Here is a 19,848-nt window from a genome sequence, read left to right on the forward strand (position 1 = left end):
TAATAACGGAATACTGGAGAAAATTATGCTGGGTCGTCCTCAGTAGATACTGTTTGGGATGCATTTAAAGCGTATCTGCGAGGACAATATATTTCAAACAATTCAGTGGTTAACAAGAAACAGAAGGCTAAAAGGTACAGGAATTACAAATACAGATAGAATTACAGAAGAAAAAATATGGTCAGGATTCCAGCATTATTAATTTCGATAGAAAAAATTCTATCAGAAATTGAGACTCTAGAAGGAGAGATAGTAAAAGAACCCTAGGAGATTTTGGAGAATTTTAGAGAGTACAATAGCTCGTTATATGCCTCTTCTCCCCCCTCCGAATTCTGCCCAAGGGTCATGTCGGACCTTTTGGACCAGGTGGCTGGCGGATAGGGAGAGAGGCATTGGTTTACCCGATTACAAGTGAGGAGATTATGAAGATAATACATACGTTTCCAGGGGAGAAATCACCAGATCCGGATGGAATTCCTGTGGAATTCTATAAAAAATATGGAGTTTTATTAGCCCCAAAACTTGCAGAAGTATTTACAAGTGGATTGTTGAAAAGGGGCCCTTCCAAATTAAATGAGACAGGCACATATAACTCAAAAAATGATGCTCCTCATACAGGCCGATAGCACTATTAAATACAGATTTAAAAATACTAACAAAAATATTAACACCAAGATTACAAACCCTATTAAAAACTATTATAGATTCAGATCAGACAGGATGTATGCCACAGAGAACGAAAGATGTTAATATATGTAGATTATACACCAATATACATACGCATCGTGTTAATGAAGGATCTAGAAAGGTGGCCTCCCATAGAGAAGGCATTCGATCCTATCGAATGGTCCTTTCTATGGGAAATACTTAGAAGGATGGGATTCCCATTAGTATTCATTATCTGGATATGAACAATATATAAAAAAACCTATGTCAGCGATTAAATTAGGAGGAAGGTTGTCAGCTATACAGAGGAAAGAGACATGGCTGCCCTCTCTCTTAGGCTCTCTTTGCGATAGCAATAGAGCCGGTGGCAGAGGCTCTTAGGACTTCCCCCAATATCCAAGGGTATCGTGTGGGAGAGCTGGAGGAGGATGTGGGTCCATCACTGCAGGGAGCTTTGGAACGACTAAATAGCTTCTCATTATTTACAGGGCTTAAAGTGAATTGGGGTAAATCTTTATTATTCCCTATCGATCAAGGAATTGCAGGATACAGCTGCCTCAAACGTGCCATTGAAATGGGTGACAGAATTTAAATACCTTGAAATAATAGTATCTTAACAGGTTGAATAATTCCGAATGTTAAATTTGGATTCAGTAATACAGGAGTTTAAGAAAAAATATAAGGTATGGAAAGAGTTGCCCCTGTCATTGTTGGGACGCATAAATCTAATAAAGATGAAGATCCTTCCTACATTTTTGTACTTGTTTAGAAATTCTCCACAATGCCTCCCCAAGGTTTTTTTTAGTACAGCTATATGGCATTTTCTCCTCATTTATATGGAAAAATAAACCAGCTAGAATTGACCACACTTATGCTTCTAACGGCACAGGGAGGATTAGCCTTCCCAGATCTTTACAAATATTATTTAGCTACACAATTGGTAATGGTGGGGAGATGGTTGAACCCTGATAAATATAATCCTGCTACAATGTTAGAGGCTGCAGTGATGCACTCTCTGTGGAGGCACTCCAGGCATTGCCACTCCGTGGGTTAAAATCTGGGTATGACTTGGCCCCTTTTATGATAATGACAGTTAAGGTATGGAGGGTCGGTGTAGCAAAAGAGGAATATCTGAAAGCCAATTTATCCCCAAATACCCCACTATGGAGAAATCCTTGTCTTTCACATTTAGAATCTATTCAAGGGGCATGAACCAAATTTGGGATTAAAAAACTATCCCAAGTAATACATGGGGAATTTTTTTTTTTCCCCATTAGTAGAAATGAGGCAATGTTGGAATATACTGGAGAGTTATACCTTTCGATATATGCAGCTGGTACATGCTCCATTAGCTCAGTTCCTTTAGGGCATCCCACAATTAGTAAAATCAGGATTAGAGCAAATGGTTAGGAAAATAAGTGAAAAGAAATAAATTTCAACTCTGTACACTTATTTATTAAAAGCAGCATTGTCATATATGAGTAAATTATGTGAATGTTAGATAAGAGACGTTCTTAGTAGAAGAGAACTGGGAGGAGATATGAACATTTCCATTTCAGATATTAGTGTCACTTCGAGATTAATAAAGAGAACACATAGGAGCCATTATATGCTGTATAACTTATATATGATATTTCCATCGAATCCTTAAAATTGCTGGAGATGTGCAGATATTCCAGGAAATTGTATTCATATATTTTGGTCTTGCCCGAAGATAGTGGTATTTTGGAGGAAGGTTTTGAGAGCAATCGCTATAGTAACATCAGTTTCTCTGGATCAAAAGGCAGAGATCTGCCTTTTAGGATTGGTAGGGAATAATATCACTCCTACAACAAAAAGAACACAGGTGGGTTTGTTGCTCTTCTATGCAAGAAAGGCAATAGTGCTGAATTGGAAGAAGGCTGAGGCCCCTTCATTGGTCCACTGGGAAAAATCTAGTAAACAGTAATCTACCATTATATATGGAGACATATTGTGTAATAGAGGATATGGGGAGAAATATGAGAGAGTATGGACAAACTGAATAGAGAATCCCACAACGGCTTCAGGGGCATGGAGAGAGGGGGTAAACCACACCAAATAGGATAGGGGGTTAAGGGGAAGAATAAATGTATAATTTATAAATTTTATGGAGCGCCTGTTAGAGCAGATTAATGTAACTTGTGGAATGTATATTTGGATATGGAAAAATTAATAAGGTAATATAAAAAAAAAAAAAAATGTATAACAATACAAAAAACTTTCAGTTTTTATTGCCGTCTGTGCCCCCATTAAGGAGATTCACCCCCTCCGTTTACCATTACCAGGGAAAGTGACAGTAAAAGAAAATCCCAAATTTCTAATTGCCCCAGAAATATAATAATAGGAGGGGAAATTTTCCAACAGTGACACTGGTTCTGGTAAGTTGGGAAGTCCCCAAGGGAATCCATTCTTTTGCAGGGATTTCCCCTCAAATCCGGTTTGGCTATGGGACAGAAAGAGAAAAAAAAAAAAAAAAAAACACTTTTAACAGGGGTTATAACTCTCACTTGTCTCTATCCAAAATGAGAAAAAGAAAAAAATAAGTTTTGCCTATAGTTCTACCTGAACCACTTGTCCACGGGAGGACGTCATATGACGATTTCATGCTTGTAAGCCTGGAGGAGAGATGTGGGGTCTAATTGACCCCACATCTCTCCATAAAGGAGGACCTGTCACACTGATTCCTATTACAAGGGATGTTTACATTCATTGTAATTGGAATAAAAGTGATAAAAAAGTTTTTTTTTTTTTTAAAGTGTAAAAATAAAAAAAATTAAGTAAAATAAAATGAAAATTGTCCCCGTTATCTTGAGCGCAGAAGCGAACGCGTATGCAAGTCCCGCCCACATATGTAAACGCCGTTCAAACCCAACATGTGAGGTATCGTCGCGTTCGTTAGAGCGTGTGCAACAATTGTACCACTAGACCTCCTCTGTAACTCGAAAATAGTAACCTGTAAAAAATGTTAAAGCGTCACCTATGGAGATTTTTAAGTACCGAAGTTTGTCGCCATTCCATGAGTGTGCGCAATTTTAAAGCGTGACATGTTAGGTATCTATTTACTCGGCGTAACATCATCTTTCACATACAAAAAAATTGGGCTAACTTTACGGTTTTGTTATTTTTTAATTCATGAAACCTTTTTTTCCCCCCCAAAAAAAGGCGTTTGAAAAATGATTGCGCAAATGCCGTGCAAGAAAAAAAGTTGCAATGACCGCCATTTTATTCCCTTGGGTGTCTGCTAAAAAATATATATAATGTTTGGGGGTTCTGATTAATTTTCTAGCAAAAAAAAATTGATTTTTACATATAGGAGAGAAGTGCCAAAATAGACCCGGTGGACAAGTGGTTAAAGAGGAGTTCCAGGCTCCTTTAGAAAAAAAAAAGTTAGCAGCTACAAGTACTGTAGCTGCTGACTTCTAATATTAGGACACTTACCTGTCCACGAATCCAGCAGTATCTAAACCCCAGCCAATTTTCCAATCGGCCATCAGGTAATGCCGCCGACCATTTCTTGTAAGGGAAACTGGTTCCCTACTGCGCATGAGCAAAGCGAGCTGCGCTTTGTGAATGGCTTGGCAGCGGGGGAAAGAGGAAGGAGGAGGGGGCCAAACTTTTGGGTGATCAGCTGGAAGTGGGAGAGTATACACACACACACACCTAAAAAATTCAAGTCCTGAGCTACTAGCCAGGCCTTAAGAGTTATTTGTCTCCAGTTGCCCCACCAAACCCCTACCCTGCCACCGCCCCTAAACACGCCCTTGTAAATTTTCTCATGAAATGACACTGTTAAATGTTGTATGCAGTATTAAGGTACAAAAGGAATCATCATCAGCAACAACTTTATCTGTGCCCATCAGTACAACAACAGGAAGGATCACACTGACACAGCTTGGATCTGAAATGCCGGCCCCTGTCAAAGTCTCACCTTCTGGACCGGCTTCTAGGATAGGACATCACACTACTTAAATTTCCTAGCATTGGACCAGTGTGCTGTCCATCATAGAAGGCAGGACTTTGTTTGAGGGTCGAGGGCAGCCGTCTCTGCCGGGAAAAAGACAGTGACTATTGCTAGTGGCTATAGCAGCTGCTAGTGATAATCACATGTAAATTCCAGCATGCTGGTTGTATCAAAGTTCGATAGATTAACTTGGTACATTTAACTTGTCCATACACAGTTTGAATCTTGGCCAGAGCAGCAGGAACCGGCCGAGATTCGAACCATGTACAGCCTTTGTTCTCATCAATAAACAAAATGGAAAGTAAATGAACAGATGAAAAAAAAAAGTAATCCCAAATTTGGTGAAATAACCATTTTCCTTCAAAACATCATTAATTCTTCTAGATAAACTTGCAGTTATCACAGAGCCCTGATGTCAACATCATCAAGTCTGTCTGGGATTACATGAAGAGACAGAAGGATTTGAGGCAACCTACATCCACAGAAGATCTGTGGTTAGTTCTCCAAGATTTTTGGAACAACCTACCTGCCGAGTCCCTGCAAAAACTGTGTGCAAGTGTACCTAGAAGAATTGATACTGGTTTTAAAGCCAAAGGGTGGTCACACCAAATATTAAATCGATTTAGACTGTTCTTCCGTTTGCTCACCATGCATTTTGTAAATGCATAAAAATATGTATTTCTTCACACATATGTATGCATGCAATTTAGAAATGTGCCATTTTGTATGGAATATCTCCTGAAAAATTGCAGAGCACCTCCTATCTTGGTGCCCATGTATTCTTGTGCCTCATCACTGTATATCTGAAAAATGAGAATAAGGAACTTGCTGCCTCTGTAGTCTGCCTTGCGAGATTTGGTGAGGTCTCTACTGTGCTGCTCATTGCAGTTTCTACTGGAGGCTCTGGCATGAGAATGCAAAACCCTGCTTGTACCACAATGGCCACCTCCACACAAAAGACAGTTTACAGAAAAAGGCATTGCAAGTTAGCAAGACCCCTTTTACACTGGGGCAGGGGCGGCGCCAGCGGTAAAGTGCCACTATTTTTAGCGGCGATTTACCGTCAATTTTGCGGCGCTTGATTTTAATGGGCAGGAGCGGTATACACACCGCTCCAAAGATGCTGCTAGCAGGACTTTTTACCATCCTGCTAGCGCACCGCTCCAGTGAGAAAGCCCTCGGGGCTTTCACACTGGAGAGACAGCAGCGGTTGTTTCAGGTCAGTTTGCAGGCACTAATTTTAGCATTATAGCACCTGCAAACCGACCCAGTGGGAAAGAGGTCTAATGGGGAAAGATAAATTGTAGGAAGAACACAAGCAATGCAGGGGACTAGTCCTATGCATCTGCCTGCTTTTTTGCTTCACTGGTAGCCAGAAGCAAAACACAACATGCATCTTAAAGTCATATTAGTATAAACAGAATACAAAACAAGTGGTAGAATTGAAGTCCATGTACAAATTGTAGGTTTTATTATGAAGTTTTAAATTGATTTTAATAAAGATATGTATATTTTTTCATCCATTTTGCGGAGTATACCTTTGTCCGTTGGAAGGGTATTTAAAGTCACATTCTATTTAGGTTTGTACTCGTATGATTTGGCTCAAGGATGAGACCCTCCAATGGTATCATTATAGACATTAAGCACCACTCCTACATATACAATAACAATAAACATAACATACACATACTTCTATGAGATTACTCATCTCTCAGACTAAAGACCTTCTAGTCTCAGTTGTGTTATGTACTAGTATGATTTTTTTCATTATTATTGCTATTGGTTCTTATACTCGAAGAATGCCCTCCCTCTTTTTAGATATGCTTTCTAATTTCTAATAAATAATGTAATATATATTCTATATCTATACGGCTCTGATAGATATTTTTAATATATTTTAAAACTTTCTTTTTAGGATTATATATATATATATTTTAATATATATCTTTTATATATTTTGCCTAATTTTATGTGGGCAGTATATAATTTTATAATATTTTATGTTTGAGTATGATATGTTTTATTACTGATGCCCCCGTTGTTTATATATGTATTTTATCATGTTTTATATATATATATTTATTGGTGATTTTTTATTAATTTAACTAATCATCTGTTTGGTGATGGCATAGTAATAGGACTTACACACTTATGTATGAATCTCCCGCTATGACGAATACATAAGTGGTATTGTTGTATGATTTTATATTGAGACTTGCTGACACCACAAATGTAGTGGCTGATAGGTTTTGGATGAGCGTGCCTGCAGTTCTCAACATTGAGATGCGCGCGCATCCATTCTGTCTTTCTGTCTCAACATTGAATTGCTAAGTCCGGACCCATTATGGGCAGTGGCTTCACTTTTCAATGTGCGTCTGCGCGAGATAATTAGCTTTTAGCTGACTTCCGCCCTGCTATTGGCACTGGCCTCGCTGACGTCCATACGTTCAGGTGGGGCCAGCGTCTTCTAGCCGCATCAGACGCATCCTGTCCGCATTGGACAGGACATCAAAGTACACGCCCTACTCCCGCCCATCGTATGACGCTGACCTCGTGTTGCCTAACACGCATGCGCAAGACGGACGTGATCGCGGCGAATGAGGGGCGGTACCCAAATGATCGCTCCATTATTTAACAGGTCGCTGAATGCTACAGCCACACCCTCAGACGAAGTCAGCCAATGACGAAACGCGTCAGGGTGTGGCCAGCAGCAGACGACCGATAGACTGTCAACCTGGTGGATCAGGAACAGATGAACGCGCTGGAGCGCCAGAAACTGTTCACAAACAGGCACAGTACATTTATGCTTATGTTTGATTGCACTATGGTACGCATATATTATAAGGGGACTTGTGGGTTTGCTCAATAAACTTTTAAACGATAATACACTATCAGAAGTTTATTCCTTTGTATGTATACAAGCAAGACTCACTTAAGCAAGAGTTGTGGAGAGTGCAAAGCTGGTGGCAGAGGCTGATGTATCCAATGCTGATTTTTACTTGCGGTCTGGTGAGTGCATCCCCATAAGGGGCTAATACCCCCCCACGCGGTGAAACACTAACATTCCTGGTGATAAGAAGCACATTGAGATAAAGACACTGTTATTTGTCGCTGTCCACCCGCACCATTATTTGGGATATCTATGTCACCATAGAACTTGTTTCAGAGTGAACACTCTGTTTGTAGCGCTGCTACAGTAACACACTGAACTGTTTGACCATTGTCATCCATACTTTCCTTCTGTTTACTGTCATTTGCATACAATATCCCCACCCCAAAAAATATATATATTTTTTTTATTAAACTTGCAGCTTACCAATTCTTAGATGTGGTGGCTGCATTATTATTTTTTTTAAGGTTTTTCCCTTAATATTTTCACCTGATGATCTGGCCAGTGTGTCTGTTATTTTTCAACGTATTTTAACAGAACATGCTGTTGAGACAAATTAGCAGTTAGAGGATTGAGACAAACCATTTAACACTAACAGAGGTGTGTATAACGGTCAGCTTTTATTCAATTAAGTAAAACCTGTATCCCAAAAAAGAACAAACAGTTTGCTGTAACTGATTATAAAAAGTGTTAAGCCGGCCATAGATGGTGCAATTTTTTTTCTGCAACCACGGGTCAGTGTTAATGGCGGAATCCATCACACGGAACTATAGTGTTCTTCCGGTGGGGGTGTGCAGTGATCCATCCATGCTGAGAGAACACAGTGATTATTGCATGAAAAATCCGACATGCTGGTTGTACCCAAGATTTTGAACCATCTATGGCCAGCTTTAGCTAGAGTCCAGCCTCAGTTTATACACAGATTTAGATTTCCGGACGACCGTTCGTCCGTTTTGTGTTGCATGCTAGTCTCATGTCAAAAGTGAAGAGGTTACTCACTATACGAAAATTCTCATATGACAGAATACAACTTCAGTATTGACATCATGTGTTGAATAGTTTTGCATGTATTCTTTTGTTTCTGAGCATGCGTAGTCTTGCTCTTATGATTTTTTTTGGATGAAACCGTACTTAAACGAAAAAGCAGACATTGAGTTCACGTACGACAAAAAATGTACAGTCTGCAAATCTAGCTTTTGTCAGACAAAAAAAAAATTAAATCGCAATCCGCTGTCGAAAAGCACCGTACCAACGATGCAAAAATCAGCAGATCGCTCGTCGGACTACATTTTACTTCTGATTTTTGTATCGTGTGTCCTGATCACTACCATCTCCCTAGACTGACAATTGTGTTATGGCTGGATGACCAGGTGAAATAAAAAGGGAAACAGAAAAAAAAAAAAAATTAAAAAAAGGAGCCACCAGCCAAATCTAAGGATTGGTAGGCCTTTTACTGTTTTTGGGTTTAATCATCCCTCCCAACTTTTTGAGATAGGAACAAAGGACACCTATTAGCAAAATTAGGTAGGGCAGCGGACACGCCACCTTAAGAGTTCCTTCCCGATCACCCAGGAGGCAATCAGATATTCCTAGGACAATCCTAAGTGTATAAAATCTACTTTGCTGGCCAGAACTAGTTCTTAGGTTTTCCTTCTGGCTTGTTTTTTTTCTTGCTTAAAGGGTCACTAAAGGAATTTTTTTTTTAGCTAAATAGCTTCCTTTACCTTACTGCAGTCCTGGTTTCATGTCCTCATTGTTCGTTTTTGCTTTGATGTTGCTGTAACTCCTCTCTGTTCTGGACACTTCCTGGTTGTCCGTTTCCTGATCACCACAGTACTGGGAGATTTCTCACTGTGGTGACTAATCAAGGAGGTGTGATTACTGTGTGTCAGCACCAATCCAGTTACGTTTTACAAAGCATCACTGCCCTCTATTGGCTCTTTGTCTCTGTACATCAGAGAACCAGGAAACAACAGCAAAAACAAAACTAAACTGCAGGTACATTATATTATTGTTTTTTTATCTATTTTTAAAAGGAATCAGTTAACTATTATGTCTCTATACCCTGTAAACAGTCATTTCAGCAAAAAAAAAATTCCTTTATTGACCCTTTAAGTTTGCACTGTGCACCACTAACTTTGGACTCCAGGAAGCACATTTGTAAATGTGGAGCAATTGACTAAAATAATATGCCATACAATGTGGGCTGCAGCATAGTAAAACCAAGAGAAAATAGCAATACCTGCTCTGTTATAAATCAGACCCATAGTGTACTTGAACCTTCACAATAATTTAAGTATTTGTGTGGTATTTTTATTCATATAAAACTTGTGAGGAATATCTGCAATAATTTCCTTCTAATCCTTAGCCTAACATGTACTAAGAGCACTTACATCTCTCCGATGTCTTTGATGCCACCCCCTGTCTCCTCCACGATGATACATTTCTTACAAACCAGGCCAGCTTGACCTAAAATGTAAAAGTAAAAAGTTAATACATAGGACCTAAAATTCTTTTGATTTTTCATTCTGAAGTTAACCAACGTTTTCTTATTTGTTGCCACCCAGATTATTTGCATTATAGAGCAGCTACAAAAACAAACATACAAAATGCTCTAGGCTTAAAGGATAAGTTAATCTTTAGGGAAAATAAATTCACATATTTTTACCGAAAAAAAAAAAATTATATCCCCCCCCCCCACAGGAGCCTGCAATCAGTGATTTGCTGGTGCCATTGTCACAATCTGCAGGACATGTCTGCAGAAGCCTATCTGTACCTCTGTGTGGGCTGAAATAAAGCTGAAGGTCTTGTGAATGAACTGTGAGCACGCTAATTAGCGCACTCATAACCCACTGAGAACTCCAAGCCATTCTAGCAGAAGTCTTCTCTATATTCCTGTTGCACACGTTCCTGGAAAACAAGGCTCATCAATGGTGGGTGATGTAGCGATTACCAGCTGAATCCTGGAAACATCAAGACAGTGTATATATTCACCAGCACACCATGGATCTCCAATTGCCGTCCAAAGGTTTTTATTGCAGAGAGATCACATAATAAAGACAAGTGCAACATTCCAGAGTCACGCAGGACCTCTTCATCAGGCATGGGATGATCTGATATCATCCCAAGCCTGACAAAGGGGTCCTGCGCGACTCCTAAACGTTGCACTTGTCTTTATGATCTCTCTGCAATAAAAAACCTTCGGACAGCGATTGTAGATCTATGGTGTGCTGGTGAATATATACACACTCTAGCAGAAGTGACTTGTAGTTTATTCCTTCACAGAACACTGCACCCACACAGCTGCACCAAATGTAAATGTGACAGTGGTCTTTTGGACCCCAGATGTCTCATTAAAGCGAGCCTGTCATCAAGAAATCATCACATATGGGACTTTTGTCCCCTATGTAATGAATTTTTTATATATAGATGATGATGATGATATAGGATTTATACTGCGCCAAATACACCCCCTTAGGAGTGCGTCTAGGCACACACTGACCCTAGAATCAACTTAGATGACCAATAAACTGGTAGAGGGCCCTGGGTTGAAAGTACAGAGCTATTAGAGGGGGAGGTAGAACAAAGAAAAAACAAATAGAGTTGGGGGGGGGGAGCATGGGGAGATACCATGAATATAGCAGGATTATTGTCAGGTTTTTATCCGTAGGCTTGGATAAATAGAAAGGTCATTAAACCCTTCCTGAAGCTCAGAAGGGAGGGTAATGACCTTAGGGTCGATGGTAGCGAGTCCCATAGCTCATTGCACTTTGTGACCAGGCATCTGTTGCCAGTGGATTGTAGTCTGCTAGTTGTTGGTTCTGTTAGATGTAGATTGGCAGATCGAAGTGTTCTCGATGGTACATAGTGAGAGGCCCATTCAGACAAATAGATTATAGGGCCCAGCTTCCAGTGTGCCCTATACATAGAGCACATTGCCTTAAATATTACCCGCTTTGCAATGGGGAGCCAGTGCAATTTTGTGAGCACAGGAGTTATGTGGTATCTTCTTGCACATCCGGAGACCAGGCGAGCAGCTTGATTCTGGGTCACTTGCAATTTTTTTGCCACTTTAGTGGAAGTCCAAGAAAAAAAATGTTCGAACAATCCAACCGGGAACGCACAAGGCCCTGCACCAGAGTTAGCCGGTTTTCGTGCGAGAACAGTTCTTACATTTTTCTGAGTCTCTGTATATAAACATATGAGTCTTTAATACAGTGTTTTACGTGAGGAATAAATGACAGGCATGGATCGAAGATGATGCCTAGGTTCCTGACCTGTTTTGCCGGCGTTGGAATAGGGCAGAAGGAAGTGGGCCAGGCTGAGAGGAAATTGGTGGAAGATTGAGGGCCCACCAGCATCACCTGTGTCTTTACTTCATTAAGGCCCAGTTTGTTATCGGCCATCCATTTTTGTATATGGAGAAGTCCATTTCTCAGATGTAAGTGCATGTTAGTCCCTTCGGCGGAATCAGCCAAGATCTGCGTGTCATCTGCGTAGATCTGCCAAGCTAATTTGTGTGTAGCAATGATGTCAGCTAGAGGGCACATATAGCAGTTGAATAGCAGGGGAGACAATGCCGAACCCTGCGGGACTCCATAAAGAAGGGATTCAATTGGCGAGCTGCATGTGTTCATCCGGACTTGATGGGTCCGGTCCTTAAGAAAGGATTTGATATTATTTATATATAAAAAAATAAAAATTGTACCAAATAAGAGTTCAATCCAGATATAAAAATGTTTACTCCCGTGTACAACAGGCCATATGATTGAAAAGTTTAAACAGAACTAAAAGGCAAACAAATTTTCCCCCATTTTGGTTAGAGGGAGGAAGGGTTATAACCAGTCAGTTAAAAAACAAAACAAAAAAATCTGTGTCCCATTTGAGAGATTTCTATTCACTTTTTGTCTAATAGCCAAAAGAGGAAGTGAGAGGAAAACCCTCCAAAAAAAAGGAAATCCTGGTAGTTACCAGCAGGGCCGAAACTGGGGGGGGGGGGGGGCATGGGCCCCAAGTGCCACATAGAGGGGTGCTGGCAGGCTCATCTGATCTTCTCCCCCTGCAGCATCGCATCCCTGGCACCTGATGTTCTCCACATCACAGGTGCTAGATCTGCAGCAAAGATCGGGCGGCCCTGAGACATTGGAGCCATCTTTTTTCTTCACAAACTTGTGGCGTAGATAGATCATTGAAGGCACACACAGTGAACTGTCAGCAATGTCCCCAGCCTGCTTCACAACATAAGTCCCGCCCCTTCTAGAAACCCAGTCCCGCGCGCCATTGGCTGTCAGAGAGTCATATGAGCAAGTAGGAAGTTTGCCTGGTTTCCTTGGTGAGATAAGTGTCCTGACTGTGCGAGGACGGGAGCACCACAGCACTATAGGATGGGGGTGGTGCCTGAGAAAAGAGAGGCTGTGTTAGATAAAGAAACCAGGATACCAGAAGGGCCACTGCTGCTAGAGGCTAAACAAAGTGAGGAGGCGGAGGGCAAGAGTACCACACACACTAAAATCTCATTTTTTCTTTTTTGTGTCACACTTTGTTTCAGTCCAGTGTGTTTTGCCCAACCTGCACTGGATGTCTGTGGAAGGAGGACATGACTCCAATGTTATAAGAGATTTAGCAACTTTGTCAGTGTTCCAATACCAACACCAGCCACTGCCCTACTGACACGGACCTGCCCACTTTTAAAGAAGTCCAAGTTTATACTTTTACAGTGACATTTGTTTTATTAATTATTTATTTTTTTTACCTCAGAGAACTCTGTCGGGAGACTTAGGGCTCTTTCACACGGAGCGGAGGAAAGACAGGGTGGTCTCTGCACAGTGTGCGGGGACCGCTCCTGTCCGTCGACAGCTCAGCGGGTATTTACGGAGGAATCCCCGCTGAGCCAAACGGGCTAACGGTGCCGATCGGTGCTGATCGGCACCGTTAGCCCGTTTGGCTCAGCGGGGATTCCTCCGTAAATACCCGCTGAGCTGTCGACGGACAGGGCGGTCCCCGCACACTGTGCAGAGACCACCCTGTCTTTCCTCCGCTCTCCCCTATGGGGAATCGGATGAATACGGACCGTGTGTCCGTATTCATCCGATCTGTTCCGCCGGACGGAAGAAAAATAGGGTTTTCTTCCGTCCGCAAAAGCGGATCTTTGCGGACGCGGATGGTTGCGGACGTTAGCGGATGCATCATCCGCTAACGTCTGCAATCCCATAGGGATTCATTACAAGTCCGTAAACGGACTTGTAATAAACAGACCGTTTGTCCGTATGTGTGAAAGGGCCCTTATTCAGTTTTGCGTTCATACGCTGTCTCGATCACAGTTTTATTATTAATCTAAGCTCATAATATGGGTAAACAAAGTATTTGTTTTATTTAACCATGCCCCTTTAAGCCCCTTCCACTGTTAACTATTGGACACCCAAAGGTGTCCCAGGTCTTTAACAACTCTATAGTGTATACTACCAAAAATAAAAAATTGCACAGGTGATGCTGGTTCCACTTGTTTTTTTCTTCGGGGTATCAGAGTAAAAAGGGGGCCGAATATGAATGCACGGCACTTAGATATATATTTGGAAAAAAAAAAAAAACGAAAATTTATCTATCAGTTTCCTTCCACTTCACAATTATGTGCCACTTTGTGTTGGTCCTTCACATAAAATACATTTATGTTTTTGGTTGTAACATTATAAAATGTGGAATATATCAAGGGGTATGATTACTTTTTCAAGGCACTGTGTGTGTGTGTGTGTATATATATATATATGTATATACACATACATACACACACACACAATATACCCTCTTAAATAAAAAAAAAAATTCTGCTTACTTTTGCTAAATATGTCCTGTAAAGGAGTAGTTAAACATTAATTGAAGAAAACCCTACCATAGATTGTAGTTTGACATGATGTGAAAAATTTAACTGTGATTGTATTAGGTAATCATAGGTCATCAATGTGCAATTAATAATGAATGTGTACGCCCATTTGCAATTATATAACATAAGAGCATATTGTAGCAATAAATTAGATCTGTTTTTTTTCCAGTCAAAGATCGAATTTTCAATAAATTTTGACTTGATATACAAGCGATGTCTTGATATACAAGTAGCATCATGTCACAACTGAGTATAAAAGAGAAGAGATGTGCCTCTAAAGTAGGGTTGTCCCGATACCGATACTAGTGTCGGTATCGGGACCGATACCGATCATTTGCCCGAGTACTTGTACTCGGGCAAATGCTCTGATGCTCCCCCCTATACTTTGACAGTCAGTGTGATCAGTGCTGTGGGGGAGTTACAAGCACTGATCACCGCTGACTGTCCTCCACCAGCCCCCCGCCGTGTCCCTCCATGCTGCTGTCTTTTTCCTTGCTGCCGATGTGTCCTGTCGCCGTGTCTCCCCTCCTTGCTGCCGCCATGTCCTGCCGCCGTGTCCCCCCTCCTTGCTGACGCCGTGTCCTGCCGCCGTGTCCCCCCTCCTTGCTGCCGCCGTGTACCCCTTCCTTGCTGCCGCCATGTCCTGCCGCCGTGTCCCCCCTCCTTGCTGCCGCCGTGTCCCCCCTCCTTGCTGCCGCCGTGTCCTGCCGCCGTGTCCCCCATCCTTGCTGCCGCCGTGTCCCCCCTCCATGCTGCCTCCGTGTCCTGCCGCCGTGTCTACCCTCCGTTCTCCTCCTCCACCCCCTCGATCTGTCAGGATGGAGAGCGGCATTAGGAGCCGGTAAATCCGTCTCCTACCTTTTCCGAATGTACAAAGTCAGTGATGACCCTGTACATTCACATAACTGAAACATCGTAAACTGTGTTTACAATGTTTTCAGTTTATGAATGAAAAGAAGCCGCTGTCTTCTCTCCATTCATTTTCAGTGCAGCTGAGAAAGGGACTGGGGAATTAGTGTCCCTAGTCCCTTTCTCTGTCTCAGAGGGGAGATGTCAGAGGTCTGTTAAGACCCCTGATATCTCACCAAAGCCCCCCAACAGGGCTGATAAAAAAAAAATAATAAAAGAAATTGCAATAAATAATAAAAAAAATGAATTGTAAAAAAAAAAAAAAAAAAACAACACTGTCCATTCCTCCCCACCCCCTTAAAAAAAAGAAAGCATTGTAACAAAATAAAATAAAAAATTTAACAAATTGTAAAAAATAAATAAAAAGAATTGTAAAAAAAATAAAGAAAAAAAATACTGACATGTGCCACGGTCACATGAGATTTAAAAAAATTATCGGTATCGGCAAATACTTGATAAAAAGTATCGGTACTTGTACTCGGTCCTAAAAAAGTGGTATCGGGACAACCCTACTCAAACCCTCATACATACGATCGGACTTCAAACAAACTTTTCCGTGGATTTTTGTTCCAAGGGCGTTGGCAGTGAACTTGGTATCCATACACACGGCTGGACTTTTTCAGCAATCTTTCCCAAAATCACGTGTTTTTTTCAGATCTTTACCGCCACCCTTTGGTCAACTTCTGTATTGTTGTCTGATGTTTTGCATTGGTTCTGAGCATGCGTGTTTGTACTTTGGACCTAAGTCCGATGGGTTTCTGTACACACGGCAGGATTTTGCACCATAGGACTTTTGTTGCACGGAAGTTTGTCTGTTTGCACAGCAAACTTTTGTCCGATTAAAACCGAAAAGTTTGTCCGATGGAGCGTACACACAGTCCTATTTTTTGAAAAACCTGGTAATTTTGAAGTTTGTTGTCAAAAAGTCCTATCGTGAGTATGGGCCTTTAGTGTAGCAATATGGTTGAAGGTTCAACATTTAGCAACTCACATGGTTGATTAAAACAGGCACATCTAAGTATGCAGACATCTGTTTTGTTCTGGGTGCGAGACAGGAAGGTCTTGTCTCACAAACAGGACACAGTATACAGTGCTGTATATTGTATGCAGCTTCAGCTACATGCAGTTTATACAGCACATGCAGCAGACGCACATGTTAGCTCATTTGGGCCAGCTCAAACTAAAGCTGGAGATTGGTTTTACCCCCCTTCCTGACCAGGCCATTTTTTGCTATTGAGCACTTCGCTATTTTAACCAAACAAAATTTTGTATCATTTTTTTCCACACAAATAGAGCTTTCTTTTGGTGGTATTTGATTACATTATATAAGACAGAAAATTCTAGAAAAAAATATTCTGCTACATGTCTTTGGTTAAAAAAAAAAAGGGGGGGTGTGAAAGTTCCCTGTATTGAAGTAGTTAAACATAGCGATCATTTTTCGCCATGAAAAAAACGTTGTTTTAAAAAAAATTCATTTAAAATGATCGTGTGTGGGCTTCGCATCATTTTTCCGCTTCTGAAAAACGACCAAATTTTTTTTTTTTTTCGAACATGCTGCATTTTTTAACGACGTTTTAACCAATGTCGTTTTTCGGGTTGTAAAGAATTATCGTGTGTGGGCTAAAACGACGTTAAAAACCTGCGAATGCTCAGAAGCAAGTTATGAGACGGGAGCGCTCGTTCTAGTAAAACTACCGTTCATAAAGGAGTAAGCACATTCATCACGCTGTAACAGACAGAAAAGCGTGAATCGTCTTTTACTAACACGAAATCAGCTAAAGCAGCCACAAGGGTGGCGTCATCCAAATGGAACTTCCCCTTTATAGTGCCGTCGTACTTCACCGTGCTTTGCTAGAGCATTTTTAAAAACAAATGGTGTGTGGGCAACGTCGTTTTAATGATGAAGTTGGAAAAACTTCGTTTTTTCTCATACCGAAAAATGATCGTGTGTACGTGGCATTAGATGTGGACAAAAATTTGTTTAAAAAATAAAAATAAAATAAAATTGTTTATATAAATAAAATAAAAAATAAACCCAGTGATGATCAAATACGACCAGAAGAAAGCTCTATGTGGAAAAAAAATGATATAAAGTTAATTTGTATTCAATGTTGCATGACTGCACAATTGCCAGTTATGTCTGGCACACATGATGAAATATCGGACAAGTGATTGGACCTTTTTTTTTTTTTTTTTGCATGCTGGTCTTATATCAGAAACAAATAGGTTATTAGAGATATGAAAATTCTCACAAGACAGAATACGACTTCCCGCAATTATGTAATGTATTCTTTTGTTTCCAAGCATGCACCATCTTGGTTGCTCAATTTTTTACAGACAAATATTGTACTGATTAACCACATCCCTCCTGGCCTACAGCAAAACGACGCCCGGGCGGTGACTCTCCCGTTCTGACTGAACATCATATGACATCCTTCAGAACGAGCTGTGGGGGCACGCAGCGATCAGTAGTGCGGTGTGCTATTTCAACACACTGCATTTCTGATCACGGTAAAGAACCTATGACGTAGGCGATTTACCACGTTATCAGTGGTGTCCAATCACAGTGTAACTAGGGAGTGCCAGTTATCGGCATTCTTCTACTCACGCTGACAGGGCGTGAGTAGAGGAGAGATGATAAACGGCTCTCCTGACATGGGGGTCTGCACTGATAATAAGCGCATTGACTATCAGTGCAGCCCCATCAGCGATGCCCACTAGTGATGTCACTCGGTGCCTTCTATCGATGTCAACCATCAGTGCCCATAAAGGCTGCATATTAGTGCCTCCTCATCAGTGCTGCATATTAGTGCCCATCAGTGCTGCATATTAGTGCCTTTTCATCAGTGCCGCATATTAGTGCCTTCTCGTCAGTGCCGCATATTAGTGCCCACCAATTATCAGACAAATGTGTGCAGGGTGTACACCTATCACACTGTCCCATTAATTGCGGACTCACCCATTAAGGTGCGGTCTCCATAGGTAATAACAATACAGAAAGGACACCCCCCCCGGGGGGGGGGGGGAGACAAAAGAGGAGGTACCCACTGGATGAAGACACTATGGGTAGACGAAGACCGGAGAAAAGACTGGACAGCCGCACTATGACTAAGCGCTGATACCCCAGTGCGAAACGCGTCAGATATCCACCCCACTGCCTGCTGCGATTTGTAGTGCTGTTTCCATTTTTTACCATTAAAAGCAACTTTTTAAGAATTTTGTGGAAGTGCGGCTGTCCAGTCTTTTCTCCGGTCTTTGCTTTGTGCGTTGCCAGCACCCACGCTTCTAAGAGGACACTGATTGCTGAGTGCACTCACCTAGAGCAGCAGTTTCCCTTTTCACTATGGGTAGACCGTGCCGCATAAAGAATGGTTTATTGGTACAAATTGACAATTACATAAAAACAGACTCTCGGATACCCATCACCAACACCCAAATAAACATTAAAATGAGTCAGACAACGTCCATTCTCTTTTGTCTCCACCCCCCTGGGGGGGTCTTTCTGTATATTAGTGCCTCCTCATCAGTGCTGCATATCAGTGCCCATCAGTGAAGCAGAAAACATACTTATTTGGGGTTCATTTTCTCATTGTGTTACCAGGCTTTGAAGTAGCGCAGTGCTGAATAGCAAAAAAAAATGGTCTGGTCATGAAAGGGGTAAAACCTTCTGGAGGACAAATGGTTAAAACATTAAAAAATATATATATAAGGAGGGGGTACTAAACAAGACATGCCAGCCTGAATGAATACACATGGATAGATGAGTGTAAAGTAAGCTCTGGCATTAGGATGTGTATAGGATGAAAGTGAAAGGAGGTGTTCTGTGTACAGGGCTAATGGTATAGGAGGAAGTTGGAGCTAGTTGTATGATGTTGGAGTCTTCTGCTCCTAGAAAGTGCGCCTGTCTAGTTCCAGCAATTCCACAAAGGATAAACATTGACCCTAGAAATGTACAATGAGGAGGCCATGTGCCTACCTAGGAGCAGGCCAGTCCTCCGCTCTGTGCCTCCTTCCTCCCTCAGTGTTATGGAGTGAACTCCTCTGTGTACACAGCTCTTCCTTCCTGTGATAGCCCCTCCCCCACATCCTCTCAGGGTCTGCACAGCGCACACTCACCTCTCTGCAGTACGGTCGGTGTACAGTGTATGCCCAGTCCGTTCTGTCTGCCTGTACAGAATCTTCAGCACCAACCTGGAGGCTTTACCCTTTGCTTGACAGCACAAGAATTACAGGCTATGAAATGCACCCAACTGAACATGTGGATGTGAACAGCTGAAAAGCCTCTCTCACATTGCCTCCCATCCAAGGCCAGCTGCTTATCTAGACCCCTCCCCAGTCCCCAGTCCAGCTCCTTCCTTCCTCCACACACTGCTATGGTTCATCCTTCTCCCTGACTAACACACACACAAGCCACTATGCACAGCTCTTCCCACCTATGGGCTATAGGGGAGAGGATTGTGTCCCAGCAATAAAATGTGACATTGTCAATAGAAGGTGGACTGACATCTACATTTCTTAGACAAT

General features: G+C 41.6%; 1 protein-coding gene across 3 annotated transcripts in view; it reads right to left on the reverse strand.

Annotated features, from left to right (window-relative positions):
- The window catches only part of LOC120927185 (dentin matrix acidic phosphoprotein 1-like), a 115,674-nt gene extending 96,029 nt beyond the window's left edge, over positions 1–19,645 (reverse strand). Inside the window, exons 1-3 of one of the 3 annotated variants that reach the window (XM_040337689.1) lie at positions 19,441–19,645; positions 9,932–10,007; positions 440–487 (exon numbers count right to left, since the gene is read on the reverse strand). In XM_040337689.1, coding sequence (XP_040193623.1) covers positions 440–487; positions 9,932–9,982 — 99 coding nt within the window. In that variant the 5' untranslated portion in view covers positions 9,983–10,007; positions 19,441–19,645. Of the gene's footprint in view, positions 1–439; positions 488–9,931; positions 10,008–19,300; positions 19,385–19,440 lie in introns of those variants that run through there. The other 2 variants (XM_040337688.1, XM_040337691.1) reach the window with 2 other exon arrangements.
- Between the last annotated feature and the right edge of the window lie 203 nt (positions 19,646–19,848).

Source organism: Rana temporaria, chromosome 2 (genome assembly GCF_905171775.1).
Source record: "Rana temporaria chromosome 2, aRanTem1.1, whole genome shotgun sequence".
Lineage (NCBI taxonomy): Eukaryota > Metazoa > Chordata > Amphibia > Anura > Ranidae > Rana > Rana temporaria.